Here is a 17,863-nt window from a genome sequence, read left to right as displayed (position 1 = left end):
GCGTGTGTGTGCGTGTGCGTGTCTGTTGGGAGTCTGATATTTTGTACGACAAAGGTCGTCTTCCTCTTTGATGAGCGCAGAGTCTGGAAAAGTGTCCTGTGGGACAGGGAATGCCGCTGTGATCCCGGGATTGTCCGTGAGGAATCTGGGAAGCCTGTCTGCTGTCTGCTGCTCTGAACTGTGATGGCCGACCAGCGAGCGTTCTGATTGGCTGCCACTCTAACACGCTTGTGTGTGACGCCTGCATGTGTATTTCTGCCCTCTCGCTCTTCTGCGTGTGTGTGTGTGTGTGAGTGTGTGTGTGTGTGTGAGAGTGTGTGTGTGTGTGTGTGTGTGTGTCTGTGTGTGTGCGTGTGTGTGTGTGAGAGTGTGTGTGAGTGTGTGTGAGTGTGCGAGAGTGTGTGTGTGAGTGTGTGTGTGTGTGTGAGAGTGTGTGTGAGAGTATGTATGTGTGTGTGTGAGAGTGTGTGTGTGTGAGAGTGTGTATGTGTGTGAGAGTGTGTGTGAGTGTGTGTGTGAGTGTACGAGAGTGTGTGTGTGTGAGTGTGTGAGTATGTGTATGTGTGTGAGAGTGTGTGTGAGTGTGTGTGTGAGTGTGCGAGAGTGTGCGTGTGTGTGTGTGTGTGTGTGTGAGTGTGAGAGTGTGTGTGTGAGTGTGTGTGAGTGTGTGTGTGTGTGTGTGTGTGAGTGTGTGTGAGAGTGTGTGTGAGCGTGTGTGTGTGTGTGAGCGTGTGTGAGTGGGTGTGTGAGTGTGTGAGTGTGAGTGTGTGTGTGTGTGTGTGTGTGTGAGTGTGTGTGAGTGTGTGTGTGTGAGCGTGTGTGAGTGTGTGTGTGTGAGCGTGTGTGTGAGTGTGAGTGTGTGTGTGTGTGTGAGTGTGTGTGAGAGTGTGTGTGTGTGAGCGTGTGTGAGTGTGTGTGTGTGAGCGTGTGTGAGTGTGAGTGTCTGTGTGTGTGTGTGTGTGTGTGAGTGTGAGTGTGTGTGTGTGTGTGTGTGACTGGTCTGCATGAGTTCCCAAACTCCTAAAACTATCCAAACCCATCCTGCCAGACAAGGGCCTACTTTCACACTGCACTCCAATACTCTCTCTCTCCCTCCATCTCTCTCCTTTTGTCTCTCTCTCCTTCCCCTCTCTCTATCTCTCTTCATCTCTTTCTCTGCCTCATCTCTCTCCCTCCATCTCTCTCTCCTTTTGTCTCTCTCTCTCCTTCCCCTCTTTCCGTCTCTCTCGTCATCTCTCTCTCCTGTCATATTCTGGGTGCAGGTGGTGTCCTGTGAAGCTTCAGCTCAGGGGGGACTGTGGGGTCATGCCCTGGGATAGCTCCTCCCCCCCCCCGGCCCCTCCCCCCCGGCCCGGCCCCTCCCACCCCCTGTTTGAGTGACAGCGCTCAGTGTGTGTTTACGCTCTCTCTCTGTAGCGGGTGATCCGCAGCAGGAGCCAATCAATGGACGCCATGGGCCATGCTAACAAGAAGCCAATCTCAGTGGCCACTAGCCAATCCGGCAGCTTTTCTCTGGCCCCGGCAGAGACCCCCAAAACCCCCGGGATAGTAAGTAAAGCCCTCCCTCAGTGATGCTCTCCGCTCCCCCAAAAACAGAGCCAGAGTCCAACCCCCCCCACTCCTGCCTCTGTACTCTTCACAGGGGGGGGTCAGAGTGCCGTATCAGTGCCTGCTGAAACACAAACAGCTCAAGCTAGGTTTTGAAACGGCTGGTTGACCAGTTCAGACCAGCTTCATACTCAACACGGTTTGACCAGCTCAAGCTAGGTTTTGAAACAGCTGGTAGCTGGTTGACCAGTTCAGACCAGCTTCATACTCAACACGGTTTGACCAGCTCAAGCTAGGTTTTGAAACAGCTGGTAGCTGGTTGACCAGTTCAGACCAGCTTCATACTCAACACGGTTTGACCAGCTCAAGCTAGGTTTTGAAGCAGCTGGTAGCTGGTTGACCAGTTCAGACCAGCTTCATACTCAACACGGTTTGACCAGCTCAAGCTAGGTTTTGAAACAGCTGGTAGCTGGTTGACCAGTTCAGACCAGCTTCATACTCAACACGGTTTGACCAGCTCAAGCTAGGTTTTGAAACAGCTTGTAGCTGGTTGACCAGTTCAGACCAGCTTCATACTCAACACGGTTTGACCAGCTCACGCTAGGTTTTGAAGCAGCTGGTAGCTGGTAATTTCAAGCTGGTCATAGCTGGATTTTACGGCAGCATACACACATAGGGCATCCCAGAGGCATTTCCCTTTAACCTCAAATTCACTAGATCCTCAGAGAACAGAACGCATTGGGAATGAAGGTCGTTTGGAAAGCTGAAATCTTTAGAACGCTGATGTTGAAATATACCAATTTTAGCAATTGGTATCACACTCACATAATAAACCAGTAACCTTGCTAGCATTTGCCCAAATACTAACTGTCATATAAAGTCTAATCAAATAACCAACAATAGGCTAAAACTTGTATTGTGTGTAGTGCTGAGGTTTTCCACTCTTGTGGATGATTGCCAATGGTAAATGAGAGGCCCACAGCCTGCTGGGTGATGCGATCTTTGCAGCGTTTAAAATTGTTCGCCTGCTTCTCGCTTCCATCCAACAGCGAATTTTGTCCCGGTCCATTTTTTGTGGTACATACTCGTTAGCAACAGCTGTTGAGCTCACTCTTATGTCTAATTTAGATGTGATTTCACGCTCCGCGCGCTGTTCAGTGGGCTTTGGTTCAGATCTCTGAGGTTCTACGTGATTGATGCAGAACAGGGCGCAGGCTCCAGTGTGCCGCAGTACAGGGGCTGACAGGTGTAGTGGACAGGTCCTGGAGTGCAGTGGGAAAGATGCCCTGCCAGGTGTAACACACCTGTAGTGCAGTCACCTGTGCGCCAGGGTGCGGAACGTTCCGTGCCCAGCAGGGCGTCAGGTGGCGGTGATCTTCAGGTGTTTCTCTGGAGCTCCTGCCTTCTCCCCACGCCCCTTCCCTCTCCGTCTCGCTGTGTGTTCATTTGTGTTTGACGAATAAAGATTGGGCCATTCAAATGCTGAGGAAATGTGGATGTGTTTGTCCTAACCCTGGCCATGCATGCGTGTGTGTGTGTGTGTGTGCGCGCGCGTGAAAGTGTGTGTGTGTGTGTGTGTGTGCGCATCATGCATGGAGAGCCTCAGCTCTGTATTTGTGCCTGGCTGCCGTAGCTGCTGTTGTACTGTGCTGCATTTCTGTTGTTTTGGTTTGTGTTTCGTTGTTTTGTGTGTCTTGTGTTTCGTACAAGGCTGCAGGCGTTGATTTGCAGGTTTGGTGGGGGATTCTGGGTAAGTATTGTTTGAGGACCTCACCCTGACACCCGACAGGTGTGAATACAGGTGTCTGACCGACCGACCGACCAACCGACCAACTGACCTACCGACTGTCCGTTGCCCTGTCCTCCCACCCCCCCCCCCCATGGGGCCTGAAAATACCACACCTAAATCATGCTGCTCTCCAAACTTCACACCTGACACTGTTTTACCAGGAAAGATGTCCTCCATTTAACATGCACACAGCGTTCCTCCCCCTCAGGAGGTTCTTTCTGTGAGCAGAGCAGAGATCCTGCAGCCGGGTTCAGCTCATACTCAGCTCTGGTCTGTGTGAGGTGTGTTGGGCCAGTCTCACCGCTGGCCATGTGTGCAGTAATGTGGGGTAGACAGGTCGTGTTACACACGCCCACCCCCTGGGCTCAGACCGCTCCTGAACTGGCCTGAGCAGATATGGGACACAGATACGAGACACAGTAGGGTGCAATTAAATATGAAAATGATGCAGTAATTTGATCAGTTTGAAGGGTGCTCAGTAGGAGCTTTTAGGGAGTCTGTGCATGCACCTGTGTGTGTGTCTGTGTGTGTGTGTGTGTGTGTGTGTCTGTGTGTGTGTCTGTGTGTGAGTGTGTGTGTGTGTGTGTTTGTGTGTGTGAGTGAGTGTGTGTGTGAGTGTGTGTGTGTGTGCGTGTGTGTCTGTGTGTGTGTGTGTCTGTGTGTGTGTGTGTGTGTGTGTGTGCGTGTGTGTCTGTGTGTGAGTGTGTGTGTGTGTGTGTGTGTGTGTGTGTGTGTGTGTGAGTGAGTGTGTGTGTGAGTGTGTGTGTGTGTCTGTGAGTGTGTGTGTGTGTGTGTGTGTGAGTGTGTGTGTGTCTGTGAGTGTGTGTGTGTGTCTGTGAGTGTGTGTGTGTGAGTGTGTGTGTGAGTGAGTGTGAGTGTGTGTATCTGTGTGTGTGTGTGTGTGTGTGTGTGTTTGTGTGTGTGTTTGTGTGTGTGTGTGAGTGAGTGTGAGTGTGTGTGTGTGTGTGTGTGTGTGTGTGTGTGTGTCTGTGAGTGTGTGTGTGTGTGTGTGTGTGTGTGAGTGAGTGTGTGTGTGAGTGTGTGTGTGTGTCTGTGAGTGTGTGTGTGAGTGTGTGTGTGTGTCTGTGTGTGTCTGTGAGTGTGTGTCTGTGAGTGTGTGTGTGTGTGTGTCTGGGTGACTTGTCTTTCTCTGCTCCTCTTGCTTCTGTACAGGACCCGCTGACCCCTCCCTCCATCCTGCCCCGCGTCTCCAGCATCTCTCCTCTCCTCCCTCCCTCCCCCTCTCCTCTCCTCCTTTCCCTCCCTCTCCTCCCTCCCTCCCTCTCTCACAGAGCGCTGAAATGTCTTTCTTTTCATTTTTTTCAGCTGTGTTTTATGCCTTGTTTTCTAACGCTTACCTGCTGCATGAAATCTCATGATGTGTTTCTTTCTCTCCCTCTTCCTTCCTCTCATCCCTCTCTCAATCTCTATCTCCCTCTCTCTCCCTCCCATCCCCGTCTCTCCCCCTCTCCCTCTCTCTCCTCCCCCTCTCCCTCTCTCTCCCCCCTCTCTCCCTCTCTCTCCCCCCTCATCCCCCTCTCCCTCCCTCTCTCTCCCCTCATCCCCCTCTCTCTCCCTCCCTGACTCAGTCCCTGCTTGTCCCAGGGAAAAGTCCCAGTAAATATGGACGGCGTGGGAGTGCCATAGGGATAGGAACGATAGAAGAGGTTCATGTATAACTCCTCCCTCTCTCTCTCTCTCTCTCTCTCGCCTCTCTGTCTGTCTGTGTGCTGAAAGCCTAAAACGGCCTGTCCGCAAAATGGCAGAGTCCCTTCACATTCTTTAGTTTCCTGCCTGTTCTGTCTTAAAATGGAAGGGAACTGGCCCCACCATCCACTGATGCATGTGCATGTACACGTACCAGTCCAAACTGGCAGCAGTAGTGAAGTAAAAGTCAATTCTATTGGACACAGTTTGAGAGCACGTGTAACCTGAACTCCTATTGGACACAGTCTGCGATCTAATCTGTTCATAGGCGTGTGATGTCACACACACACCACACACACACACCACAGCCGATATATTCAGCCTCGTTTACAAATGCATTATTTCATACACGTTTGTGAACACAAAGAATTCGCAAATGAATTCATAATTCCCCTCAGTCTCTTTGAAGACCGTCTTATGTAAAACCCTTAAAGCCCCGATTTGTACGAGGTTACAGGGAGGCGTAACCCGGGGATTTCGGCTCCGGCAGACTCGCAGAACAAAGCCTTTACATATAAAACAGCGCGGCGTGAGCCGCAGGTCGCGGCTTTAATCCCCCGGCCGTTCGTGCGCTGTTTTCAACTCATAGCGGGGGCTTGTGTGGGGGTTTAATGCCTCACTCTGGCACGTAGTGCCTCGCACGCTATTTTTATCCAGCGCTAAACCTGTCACATCGCGCTGATGCATCGATAGCGCTGCGTTTTATAGCCTAGTGCTACAAAGTTTTATTAAAAATAAACGTACGAGGCTGCATCAGTCAAAACTTATTCCCCGGGCGGTTCTACAGCTCGTTGAGGTGTGTCCGTTTCGTCACGCAGGTGTGGGACTGAGTGTTCGGTAGAGCGGGAGCAAGCCATTGGTGGATGTCCGTCCACTCCAGTGCAGTTTGTGTCTTTAAAGCAGAATCATCAAATCACGGTCCTCCAGGGCCGAGAACTGGTAATCCACCCGCCCTTAATCTGGGAGTCAGATGTGAGGACGGTGTGGCCAATCAGTAGCGCTAATTGTTGAGTTGGTCACCTGGTAGCAAAGAAACCCAGGACTGGATTTGGATGTGATGGCCATGTTTGATGATCCCTGGTTTAAAGTTCGATGAAGCTCTGGATTCAATCACCGTTTGTCCTTGACTTTTGACTCTGAACTTTATTTTGTCTTCAGATCAATTTCATCAGTTCAAAAACAACGTTAATTTGTCAAACCATCAATGAAGAACAAACACTTTCTAACAATTGCATTCAGTAGTCAGTCCAAGTTAATGTTGGACGTTGATTAAATCCAGATGATAGTTTTGTTTTGTTTTTTTGTTTTTTTTTACTTAAATGGTTTTTAATATTTAAGGATAGTGTGTTTTTCCTTAAATATTAAACAAATAAATGGTTCCTGTTTGTGATTTTGCAACAGGTTCCATGAGTAGAGAGCCTATCCCATGATGCCGTGGGGCTGACTGAGTGTCTCTGTGTCTCTCGCAGTCCTTGATCATTCCGGGGAAAAGTCCGACCCGGAAGAAGTCCGGTCCCTTCAGCTCGAGACGCAGCAGTGCCATCGGGATCGAGAACATCCAGGAGGTCCAGGAGAGGAGGTGAGCCTGGGAGGGGAGGTGAGCCTGGGAGGGGAGGTGGGGGGCGTGTAGCCTCGTGGCTGAGGTACATGATGAGGAAGGATGGTGGTTCATGCCCCAGGGTAGCCACTAAAACATCAGTGCAGCTGTTTGGCCCTAACCCCACACTGCTCCCGTGGGATTGGCTCCTACAATGAACGACGCTTTTGATGAAAGCATCAGCTAAATAACTAATGTAATGTGGGTTGTGCTGGGGTGGGGGGTTACTCTGCTGACACAAAACTCAATTTCAAGAATTTTGAAGAGCAAACATCTAGTTTAGATGTGAGAATGTTTGGGCAAGAGCATTCCCAAAACAACCATATACCATATTTCTGGTATTGTAGTTTACTGTAGTGTAGTGTTGTTTATTGTAGTGTACTGTAGAATTATTTTCTGTAGTATAGTGCGGTTTAGTGTACAGTAATTTACTGTAGCGTAGCAGTGTGTTCTGACACCCCCCCTCCCCCCCCTGCAGCAGAGAGTGCTCCCCCAGCACACAGAAGGCCCAGGACAGCGGCCACGCCTCCCAGGACCCCAAATCTGAGAACTCATCCAATCAGAGCTCACCTGAGGTGCCCACCACAAAGAACAGGTGAGCAGGCGTCACTGTGTGTGCAAACTGGACACTTCCCAGGGACATGACATTACATTGCACCACATCATTTATTTACTGATGCAGATATTGAATCCCTACACAAAGACACAGTGTACAGTGTGTGTGTACAGTAGCCCTTCCGGGCACTCTGTGTTAATGTTTGTGATGCAGGTATGTGTGTGTGCAGTGAGAGTGTGTGTATGTGGTAGCCATTGTGGGGACTCTGTTAGGTGTGTGTACGAGTGTGTGGGTACAGTAGCCCTTGCGGGGACTCTTGTTAGGTGTGTGTACGAGTGTGTGGGTACAGTAGCCCTTGCGGGGACTCTGTTAGGTGTGTGTACGAGTGTGTGGGTACAGTAGCCCTTGCGGGGACTCTGTTAGGTGTGTGTACGAGTGTGTGTAACCCAGGTGTGTAGTTCTGCTGTGTGCTGCAGGGCTCCTTCCATCCCTGAAGGTCATGACCTCTCCCGCTCCTCCTCCAACGCCAGCAGCTTCGCCAGTGTGGTGGAGGAGAACGAGACGGAGGAGTACGACACCGGCATGGTGGGTCTGCTGGGGGTGTGTGTGTGTGTGCGTGTGTGTGTCTGTGTGAGTGAGTGTGTGAGTGTGTGTGTGCGTGTGTGTGTGCATGTGCGTGTGTGTGTGCGTGTGTGTGTGCATGTGAGTGAGTGTTTGCATGTGTGTGCGTGTGTGTGTGTGTGTGTATCCGTGTGTGCGTGTGTGCAAGCGTCTGTGTGTGCATGTGTGCGTGTGTGTGTCTGTTGGGAGTCTGATATTTTGTACGACAAAGGTCGTCTTCCTCTTTGATGAGCCTGGAAAAGTGTCCTGTGGGACAGGGAATGCCACTGTGATCCCGGGATTGTCTGTGAGGAATCTGGGAAGCCTGTCTGCTGCTCTGAACTGTGATGGCCGACCAGCGAGCTTTCTGATTGGCTGCCACTCTAACACGCTTGTGTGTGACGCCTGCATGCGTATTTCTGCCCTCTCGCTCTCCTGCGTGTGTGTGTGAGAGTGTGTGTGAGTATGTGTATGTGTGTGTGCGGTTAAATGGAGAGCAGAGAAGTGGCACTCTATTGCTCCATTACAGCCTGTCGCTGTAGAAGAGGTTTCATGTATCATAATGTTTCTATCAAACTGCTTTCCGGAGCAACTGAGATGCAAATGTGCAGATCCCTACTGGTGTCTGCTACTGAAGTGAAGGACATCAGAATGCAACTGAAATATATTTGGGCCCTTATAATGTATTTTATACATGTGGACCTAAATAAATATTTAAACTGTGTGTGTGTGTGTGTCTGTGTGTGTGTGTCTGTGTGTGTGCGTGTGTGTGTGTGTGTGTGTGTGTGTGTATCCGTGTGTCTGTGTGTGTGTGTGTGTCTGTGTGTGTGTGTGTGTGTGTGTGTCTGTGTGTGTGCGTGTGTGCGTGTGTCTGTGTGTGTTTGTGTGTGTGTGTCCGTGTGCGTGTGTGTGTGTGTGTTTCCGTGTCTGTGTCTGTGTGTAGGAGAGTCTCTCCTCTGCAGGGACTCCACACAAGCGTGACTCCTTCACCTACAGCACCTGGCTGGAGGACAGCATGAGCAGTGCCAGTACGGCCAGCAGGGGGGGCTCTCCAGGTGAGCGAGCGGTGACAGCACTGTGACGGGAGAAGGAGATGGTTGCTAGGACACAGACACGCTCCTCCTGATCGTCAATGATTTTCAATGATTGTTTTTTCACATTTAGCCCAAAGCTGAGAGCGTGGTATGTGTGCCCCCCCCCCCCCCCCACAGCGTCCAGCAGACCCCCCCACCCTGAGGGAGGCAAAGGCCCTGACCCGTCCCGCTCCGAGATCCGGATCAAACTGGAGCGGCCCCAGGACCAGAAGTCCTCATCGGTGAGCTGGGGAGTTTGGTGGGGGCGGGGGGGGAATTACCCTGTATGTCACTCACAGCACAGACCACTGGAGTACCAGCTCCTCAAAGACAGGATGAATCAACGGGTTGAGTTGGTCCATCTCTCCCCCTGTCTTTCTCTCTCTCTCCCTCTCCCTCCTTCTCTCCCTGCATCTCTCCTCCTCTCCCTCCCTCTCTCTCCCTCTCCCTCGCTCTCTCCCTGCATCTCTCCTCCTCTCCCTCCCTCTCTCTCCCTCTCCCTCCTTCTCTCTCTGCATCTCTCTCTCCCTCTCCCTCCCTCTCTCCCTGTATCTCTCTCCCTCTCCCTCCCTCTCTCTCTGCATCTCTATCCCCACTTTCTTCCCCTCTCTCTCTATCCTCCTCTCTCTCTCTCTCTCTCTCTCTCTCTCTCCTGCCCTGTGTTTTGCTCTGTGCTGTGTTCTGATCCTGTGAGTTGGTTTTTATCACTCTGTATGTAAACTGCATGTCTGCGATGTCCGTGCAGCGTTTGATATTGCCGTGCGGCCGGATGATGGAACGTGTCCCTCACTCCACTGAGAGCCAACATGGCCGCCGTCATGACACAGAAAACACAAGATGGCGGTCTCTCACCGCTGCTGTTAAAGCGTCAAATGCTGTTTAATCAAAGCAGGATGTAAGCCGCAGGGAATGCACCAAGCCGCCAGACAGATGCCTGACACGGGGGTAGTGGTCCAGAGTGGTCTGTCCCACTGGCCATCTCTACGTCTGCTTTGTCTCGGCGAATGCACGTCCTCATTAGAGATAACATACAATACATTACATTACATTATTGGCATTTGGCAGGCGCTCTTATCCAGAGCGACATACAGTTGATTAGACTAAGCAGGAGACAATGCAGGGTTGAGGGCCTTGCTCAAGGGCCCAACGGCTGTGCGGATCTTAGATTACCACCGACCTTTGCTTGTCCCCGTCATTTACCTTAACCGCTACGCTGCAGGCCGCCCTGTATGCAGTATATATACAGTTTCACAAGCAGTTTGTAAATCAAGTGGATACGCTCAGAATGTCCCGGGACTCATCAGCAGAATCGACCCTTATTTTGGTAACAAATACAAACTGGACAAAATGCAGACTTTACATGACATTACAGTACAGTTATTGGGTATGAGCTGGTCAACCAGCTACCGGCTGTGTTAGAGCCTAGCTTGCGCTGTTCTGGACTCCAGACAGACTGGGTCCCCTGCCGTCGGGCTTGGTGTCTTCCCCGCTGTAACGCAGGGGGCTAGTGTGAGCAGAGCCTCCTCTGGGCATCAACAAGAGCATGATAAAACACAGGCTCCATTGTCACAGGTGCCTATTGGACAGAAATGTATTTGTACAGGTTCTGTGTTTGGTGTTACCTGCTATTACTCTACCCCCCCCCCCCCCTCCCCCTCCCCCTCCCCCAGAGTTGCTGCATGACGTCTGACATGTGAACTGTGACCTGTGATTGTGCCTTGCTCATTGGTCCACCGTGCTCTTTGCCTGCCCCGTGCTAATGCTGTCACTCGTCTGTGTTGCCCGGTGCAGAACTGCTAGCCCCTCCCACCCGATCGCATCATGGATGTCCATCAACAGGTCAGCCAATGGGCTCTGAGGGGGGAGGGGCCTAGAGCAGTGTCCCAGGTGCATGTGTGAGCTGGCCTGTGTGTGTGTGAGTGTGAGTGTGAGTGTGTATGTGTATGTGTGTGTGTGTGTGTGTGTGAGAGTGTGTGTGTGTGAGTGTGTGTGTGTGAGTGTGTGTGTGTGTGTGAGTGTGTGTGTGTGTGTGTGTGTGTGAGTGTGTGTGTGTGAGTGTGTGTGTGTGTGTGTGTGTGTGTGAGTGTGTGTGTTTGTATGTGTGTGTGTGTGTGTGTAGGGGTGGGGGGGGGGGGGGGGGGTCATGGTGGTGTGGGACCTAGTCGTGTTCTCAATGGTGAGTACAGTGGAATAGGCATTGGAAGTCTGACGTAACCCAGAGCAAAAACCGTTGCCCATATACGGGTTTCCGGATCAAAGCACGATTTCTCTAATGAATGGCCTTTTCACAGAATCGTCTCTGTCACAGCGTGTGATTTAAGATGGCGTTTAATATTTGGATGTTTTTACCCGGATTCATTTCTCTCTTAAGCGGCACTGGGTCCACTGAATTCCAACGCTGCTTTCCAACAGAAGTCATTATTCGGTGAGAAGGGTTCCCTGGACTCGTCAATGCCACCGTTAGCCGGCAAAGAAACTTAAAGCTACTCGAATAACTTAAGGAAATTACGAACAAAAACACCCAACTATCGCAAGAATAAAGATACTTACAGAGATATATACAACTGTATTAAGTAAAAAAAACGTGCGTGAATGGTAAGTGAAAATAAAGCCAGACACAGCTCTGTGCCTGAGCAATTTGCTTTTTAATTTTACACTGATTTGTTTTAGATCAGTTCATTAGACTAAACAGGAGACAATCCTCCCCTGGAGCAATGCAGGGTTAAGGGCCTTGCTCAGGGGCCCAACAGCTGTGCAGATCGTATTGTGGCTACACCGGGATTCGAACCACTGACCTTCTGGGCTACAGCCCCCCCCCCCCCCCTTTTGTACCAATGTGACCTTTGACCTCTGACCCCTGACCTCTGTCCCGGCAGCTTTCCCATAAGAAACACCTGCTGCAGGAGACGAGGCGAGCGCGCATCTTCGGCACCACCGAAGGCGAGGAGGAGGAGGAGGAGGAGGAGGAGGAGGGTGAGGCAGACCCCGGCGAGGAGCAGGGTCCCTGAGCCCCGCGGACAGACTGTGAACGCACACCCCCGCCGCCCTCCACGCACCACCCAGAGAACTACATATCCCAGCAGGCCGAGTGCAGCGGGGGAGGGGAGGGGAGGGGGGAGGGGCCACACCTGCACTGTGATCGTTTTATTTTTCCTCCGTCCGCTTTCGTTCGCATGTTCGCGCGACCGTTCGTTCGCTTGCTCGTTCGTTCTGCCCTCCCCTCCTTCCTTTCGACCCAACACGCCCCTTCCCTGGAACGAACGCACTTTTTAACATTTACGTTTTACTCCGTCCGTCGGTGGAAGTTCTTTTTTGTGTGGTGTAGGTGCCAGTGGATACACTTCGTCAACGTTGTGATTTTTATCAGGAAGCGTCGAGCGTACGGGTGACAGGTCACACGGGGTAGAGCAACCACGCCACTGGAAGCCACCTGGAGACTTTCCGTCCAATCGTAGCAGCCTGCGCGTGATTGGCTGTTAGACGTGGAGCGGTCAGGTCCCAAGAGCCGCGAGGGATGACATCACCAGTCCGGTTCGACTCCGTTTATGGCCAATAACCGTTACCACCCAAATACAGCCCTGTGTGTATCTCCTGATTAGCGTTACTGTAGTTGTAACTGGTACCAATAATGTTGGGTATCATTTATTCACAAGTGAATGTCATCATTATCTGTCTCCTGAAGAGAGGGGATTAGGGCAGAAACCTACGTATCGATCCGGTCCGTAGAGGAAAACGTGTGAAATTGCCCTCACCCATACGGTACAATGATGTAAGCCTTACTGTGTTCACTAAACCTTGGGCTCGATGACATTGAACACGCAGCCACACTCAGCCACACACGTGTACAGAGGCTGCTTGTGTGTCACACTGGACAGGTTTATGGGGGTGTCATTTGGGGGGGTGTTCGGTTAAACAGCCCAATCATACACCGCGAGCCAGATCACGTGACACAACGAAAATGGAGGAAATCTCCTGTCCGTGTCAGTTACACTAACCTGCCCTGCTCTCACTAATCTACCAAAACAGATTCACCCCAAAAAGTAGTAAGGGTTATAATGTGTTCTGAATATTCGGGTGATTTGTACGAGGATCGCTTGGGCCAGAGCCGTTTTCCCTGAACACGTCCCAGTTTTCAGATGCCAGTGAATCATTCACTCGAACAGAATGAGGTCTCGACTCATAACTGGACCCTGCAAACAGAGCTTTATGGGGAGAACTCTTCTGAACTCTGGCAGCTCTGTTGTCGGGTGAACCGTTGCGGTTTGTAAAGGCGCACACTGAAGCAGGCGTGATGTGGAGCCGGCCAATCACAGCGAGCAGGTGTGGGGGAGTGGCTGAGGTGATTGGTTGACACTATGTGGGCTGTAGCCACGCCCATCCTGTGATGCAGCAGTGCCTGTCGAGACGTGGATGCCAGGCCAGGGATCCTACGGTCCAGAGTCACTCCTGCTGAGAATAAGCAAGCGTCTAAACGACTTTGCATTTTGAAAAAAGTGAATTGTGTATTTCAGTTTAATTACATGTATATTTGAGGATGTGCATATTATGTGTCACGATGTTTATGTTTGTGATTCTGCGTGAGCTGCAGCTACAGTGGAAAGACTTTTAGATAAAGGGGCCTTGTGTGTGATCTACAGACAGGTGTGTGTGTGTGTGTGTGTGTGTGTGATCTACAGACAGGTGTGTGTGTGTGATCTACAGACAGGTGTGTGTGTGATCTACAGACAGGTGTGGTGTGTAAGATCTACAGACAGATGTGGTGTGTAAGATCTACAGACAGATGTGGTGTGTAAGATCTACAGACAGATGTGGTGTATATGATATACAGAGAGGTGTGTGTGTGATCTACAGGGAGGTGTGTGTGTGATCTACAGACAGGTGTGTGTATAATCTACAGAGGTGTGGTGTGTGTGTGATCTACAGAGAGGTGTGCTCAACCAGCCTGCAGCTCCATGTCAAACCCTAAGGACACAAATGCTCCTTGGCGAGACGTTCCATTTCACAGCAGCTAAACTCCATTATGGTGGGTTGTGGTGTATATTTCCCCATCTTCTTCTGTGGTCTCTCGCGTCAGTTTGACCTCCAGAGAGGCAAGTGTAACTGTGCGTATGATTTGTTGTGCTGTTATCGATGGACCTTTCCTTTACTCTGCATGAAACGTGACCGCCCAAAATGAGGCCAAAAAAAACAAACCAAGAAACCAAGTAAAATACTGTGCACTAACAAACATGAGATGTAACATTGATACTGTGAAGTTCTTTGAGGTTGCCTTTAAAAAAAAAAAAAGTCACTGTCAGCTGCTGCCATGACGATGAGCAAGAAAACAGAAGCAAAAATAAAATCACCCAAGTAGCAATCAGTCTGAATGTAGAACTAATGTGGTCATTTTAGCATTTAAGCCATAGGGAAAAGAATATGTGCATATCTTTGGTACCATAAAATATCTGCGGAGAATTGCCTTGCATTATGAATATTTTCAACAACAAACAAAAAAAGGTATAATTTTGTGAAGATTGATTGGGATGATAATTATTGATCATCGGACGTTATTGATCGTTTGATTTCATGTCCAGCTGTAGAAGTGTGCATGGAGGTGAGAGAGGAAGAAGAGCTGAGTGCATGGCGTCTGGGCAGTCTTCATGCAGCTACGCAGCACCCGTATGTTTATATGACGTGCCGCGTGATCCTGACGAACCCATTCAGACGGTGTGCACTTGGACTGAAACCATTTGTGTGTAAAACATTTCCCATTTGAATACTCGCCTTCAGCGGTTTCCTCTTGCTATCCGTAAAGTCATGCGTCTGACCATTAGTTAAGTTGACGGTGATCAAAAGGCCTAACACGTGATCATATAATACTAAGCGTTGTCTTTCAACTATCACTTTATCCACTGAAAGCCAAATGAAACATTTAATGCAATTTCAGAATGAATCGTGTCAAATTATAGTGGAAGTCTTGACCTTCCGCATACACAAACGGCAGTGGTAACAGACTAGCAATATCAGCGAGCTTAATCTTCGTCATGTGAAGCGTCTTGTGCTCGTGTCATGGATCTCTTTGGTTTTAACTAGAACGACTGGACCAGGGGTCGGCAACCCTGGTCCTGGAGAGCCGCAGGGTGTGCTGGCTTTCGTCTCCACCTTAAAATAAGCAACCGATTCAAACGCAAGAAACCTGGTGAGGTGAGTTAACTGTAATCAACGGCTTTCATTGATCAATTAATGCCAAGTAACAACGAAAGCCAGCACACCCTGCGGCTCTCAAGAGTTCGATCCGCTTATCGGCCTGTGGCGCCCTCTAGTGTAAAGACCGTGTACATGGCCATTCTTTAGTGCTGTATCTGTTCTCCTGTGTTTTGGTGCGATAGCTCCATGTCGACATATCCATTCTGCTGAAGGAACGGCGACTGCTATTCCGATTAGCCAATCCGTCTCCACACTACACTACGCCGTCCTCCATTCAAATGATTGTATTTGTGTTCTGTTTGATATTACAATGCTGAAGTGTGAGTTCTTGTATCAAAGTCTTATTGTAAATATTGCTTTATTTTTTTTCTTTCTTTTGTAAATACTGCCAGAGGGAATAAAAACTGGAATAAAGGAGGTCTGGGTATCTGACAATGTGTGTGTTTTTGAGTTCTCCAGTGTGTACATCACTGCCTTTCTGTTTACTGTTAGGGTATAGAAATTCAGTTTGGAATAATTCAGGCCTACGCAGACTTCAGTGTTGGTCCAGCTTTATTACATGATCATGGACACTAGTACAAGCATTTGTAGTTCTCTGAAACCGTTAACTTTTCACCCATCTTTATACCTAGACGGACACAGATAAATAGATAAAAACACACACAGGACTCCTGCCGTATATGATTCTGCTGGAGAAGTGAGCTTGGGGGGGAGACTCTTCCAAGCAGAGCAATACACCATTATAGTTTTGACATGGAGAAAAGAGGCCCCCATGTTCACATAATTTTCCAAATTCCTCTACATACTGTCCAGTAATGTTTTAGAAATTTTGTCATGGGCATTATATATATGCACTGAGGGCAACAAACACTTCCATTTTCATAGTTTACATCGTTCTTTTGAAAATGGTAAATGGACTGCATTTGTACAGCGTTTTCATCCAAAGGGCATTACGATTGATGCCTCTCATCCACCCACACACACACCAACGGCGATAGGCTGCCATGCAAAGTACCAATTGGGGGTTAGGTGTCTGGCTCAACGATACTTCAACACACCCAGTGCAGGGGATCGAACTGACAACCTTCCAACTGCCAAACAACTGCTCTTACCTCCTGAGCTAATGTGAAGGATTGCAACAACAAAGCAAAAAAAACAAAAAACAAAACAGTGACCGTACTTAGATTTTGACTGCAGTAGATAATTAAATGTACAATCATTTATAATGTTTATTTTGACAAACACAAAAATCATCTGTGTAAGAGTTGACTGGCCATCTGGCCATAAAATGTTACCGCGACCATATTTCTGTCTGCGCTGGAACTGGACTGGATAGATGCCTCTTGCTATTCCATGGCTGAGTCACCCAGATAAATGATCTGAGAGCAAGCGGCTCGGTCGTTTATGGAGCTAGAGTAAACTCATTTTCATAATGAATGTTTAATGAATGTTTATTAGCTTCCAAAATAAGGACTATCAATCTCAGATAAAATGTTCCATGAGATTTTATGAGAAGCGGCAAAAGGCCCTTCCTATTCATCTGCACATTCTGCAGGGTCAGTCTGAGACAGAAGAACACAGCAGTCACATTTTAAGGTCATCAGTGCGGATGCCATTTTGTAGTACTCAAATGATCGCAGCACTGTTATATGGAGTCGCAAACACACATTTTTTATTATTAAATAGGAGTATACACTCACTGAGCACTATATTAGGAACACCTGTTACCTACTTATTCATGCGATTATCTAATCAGCCAATCGGGCGGCAGCAGTGCAATGCATAAAATCAGATATGAGCCAGGAGCTTTAAGCAAACGCTCTTATCTAGAGTGACGTACATTTGATTAGACTAAGCAGGAGACAATCCTCCCCTGGAGCAATGCAGGGTTAAGGGCCTTGCTCAAGGGCCTGACGGCTGTTCAGATCTTATTGTGGCTACACCGGGATTTGAACCACAAACCTTGCCTGTCCCAGCTTCAGTTAATGTTTACATCAACTATCCAAGTGGGGGAAAATGTGATCTAAGAGTGACTTTGGCCATGGAATGATTGTTGGTGCCAGAAAGCGTGGTTTGAGTATCTCAGAAATTACTGATCCCCCGGGATTTTCACACAGACTCTAGAGTTTGCAGAGAATGGTGCAAACAACATCCAGTGAGCAGCAGTTCTGTGGGCTGAAACGCATTGTTAATGAGAGACGGCAGAGGAGAAGGGCCAGACTGGGCAAAGCTGACAGGAAGGTGACAGTAACGCAAATAACTACACATTACAGCAGTGGTGGGCAGAAAAACATCTCTGAATACACAACACGTCAAACCTCTAAGTGGATAGGCTACAGCAGCAGAAGACTTCATTAAGTCTAAAACATACAGTAAGTCTAATAAATACCTAATAAAATACTCACTGGGTGTACAATACAAGGCAAAACACGATGGGTAAATTGCAGTGTGTTTATAGTTTGTACCTGAGGTTTATACCTGAGCACCCTGCAATTGACAAAAAAATATGCTCTGACGAAGCCCTTTGCTGCACAGGGGTTCAGTAGTCTTGAAATAGTTTGTATGTATTGTATTGTTTTAATGTACATTTATACTGTGTTGTCTGCTACCTTGGCCAGAGATTCCGGATCTTAATAAGAATTTCTAATTAAATAAAGGTTAATGCATAAATAAATAAATACAACACATTCATCCATAAATAAATAAATAAATAAATAAATAAATAAATAAATAAATAAATAAATAAATAAATAAATAAATAAATAAATAAATAAATAAAAACCGTAATAGGAGAGGAAATGTGTGCT

General features: G+C 48.8%; 1 protein-coding gene across 5 annotated transcripts in view; it reads left to right on the top strand.

Annotated features, from left to right (window-relative positions):
• Window positions 1-15,491, top strand: part of rap1gapa (RAP1 GTPase activating protein a) — a 93,232-nt gene extending 77,741 nt beyond the window's left edge. For 2 of the 5 annotated variants that reach the window (XM_061256850.1, XM_061256849.1), the window contains 7 exons: window positions 4,927-5,004; window positions 6,514-6,623; window positions 7,120-7,236; window positions 7,656-7,782; window positions 8,741-8,852; window positions 9,009-9,112; window positions 11,747-15,491. In XM_061256850.1, coding sequence (XP_061112834.1) covers window positions 4,927-5,004; window positions 6,514-6,623; window positions 7,120-7,236; window positions 7,656-7,782; window positions 8,741-8,852; window positions 9,009-9,112; window positions 11,747-11,878 — 780 coding nt within the window. In that variant the 3' untranslated portion in view covers window positions 11,879-15,491. Of the gene's footprint in view, window positions 1-1,416; window positions 1,549-4,926; window positions 5,005-6,513; window positions 6,624-7,119; window positions 7,237-7,655; window positions 7,783-8,740; window positions 8,853-9,008; window positions 9,113-10,661; window positions 10,710-11,746 lie in introns of all 5 variants that reach the window. The other 3 variants (XR_009709703.1, XM_061256852.1, XM_061256851.1) reach the window with 3 other exon arrangements.
• Window positions 15,492-17,863: the final 2,372 nt, after the last annotated feature.

Source organism: Conger conger, chromosome 10 (genome assembly GCF_963514075.1).
Source record: "Conger conger chromosome 10, fConCon1.1, whole genome shotgun sequence".
In the NCBI taxonomy this organism is placed as follows: domain Eukaryota; kingdom Metazoa; phylum Chordata; class Actinopteri; order Anguilliformes; family Congridae; genus Conger; species Conger conger.
Note: the sequence above shows the minus strand (reverse complement) of the source record. Positions and strands in the feature narration are given on the sequence as shown.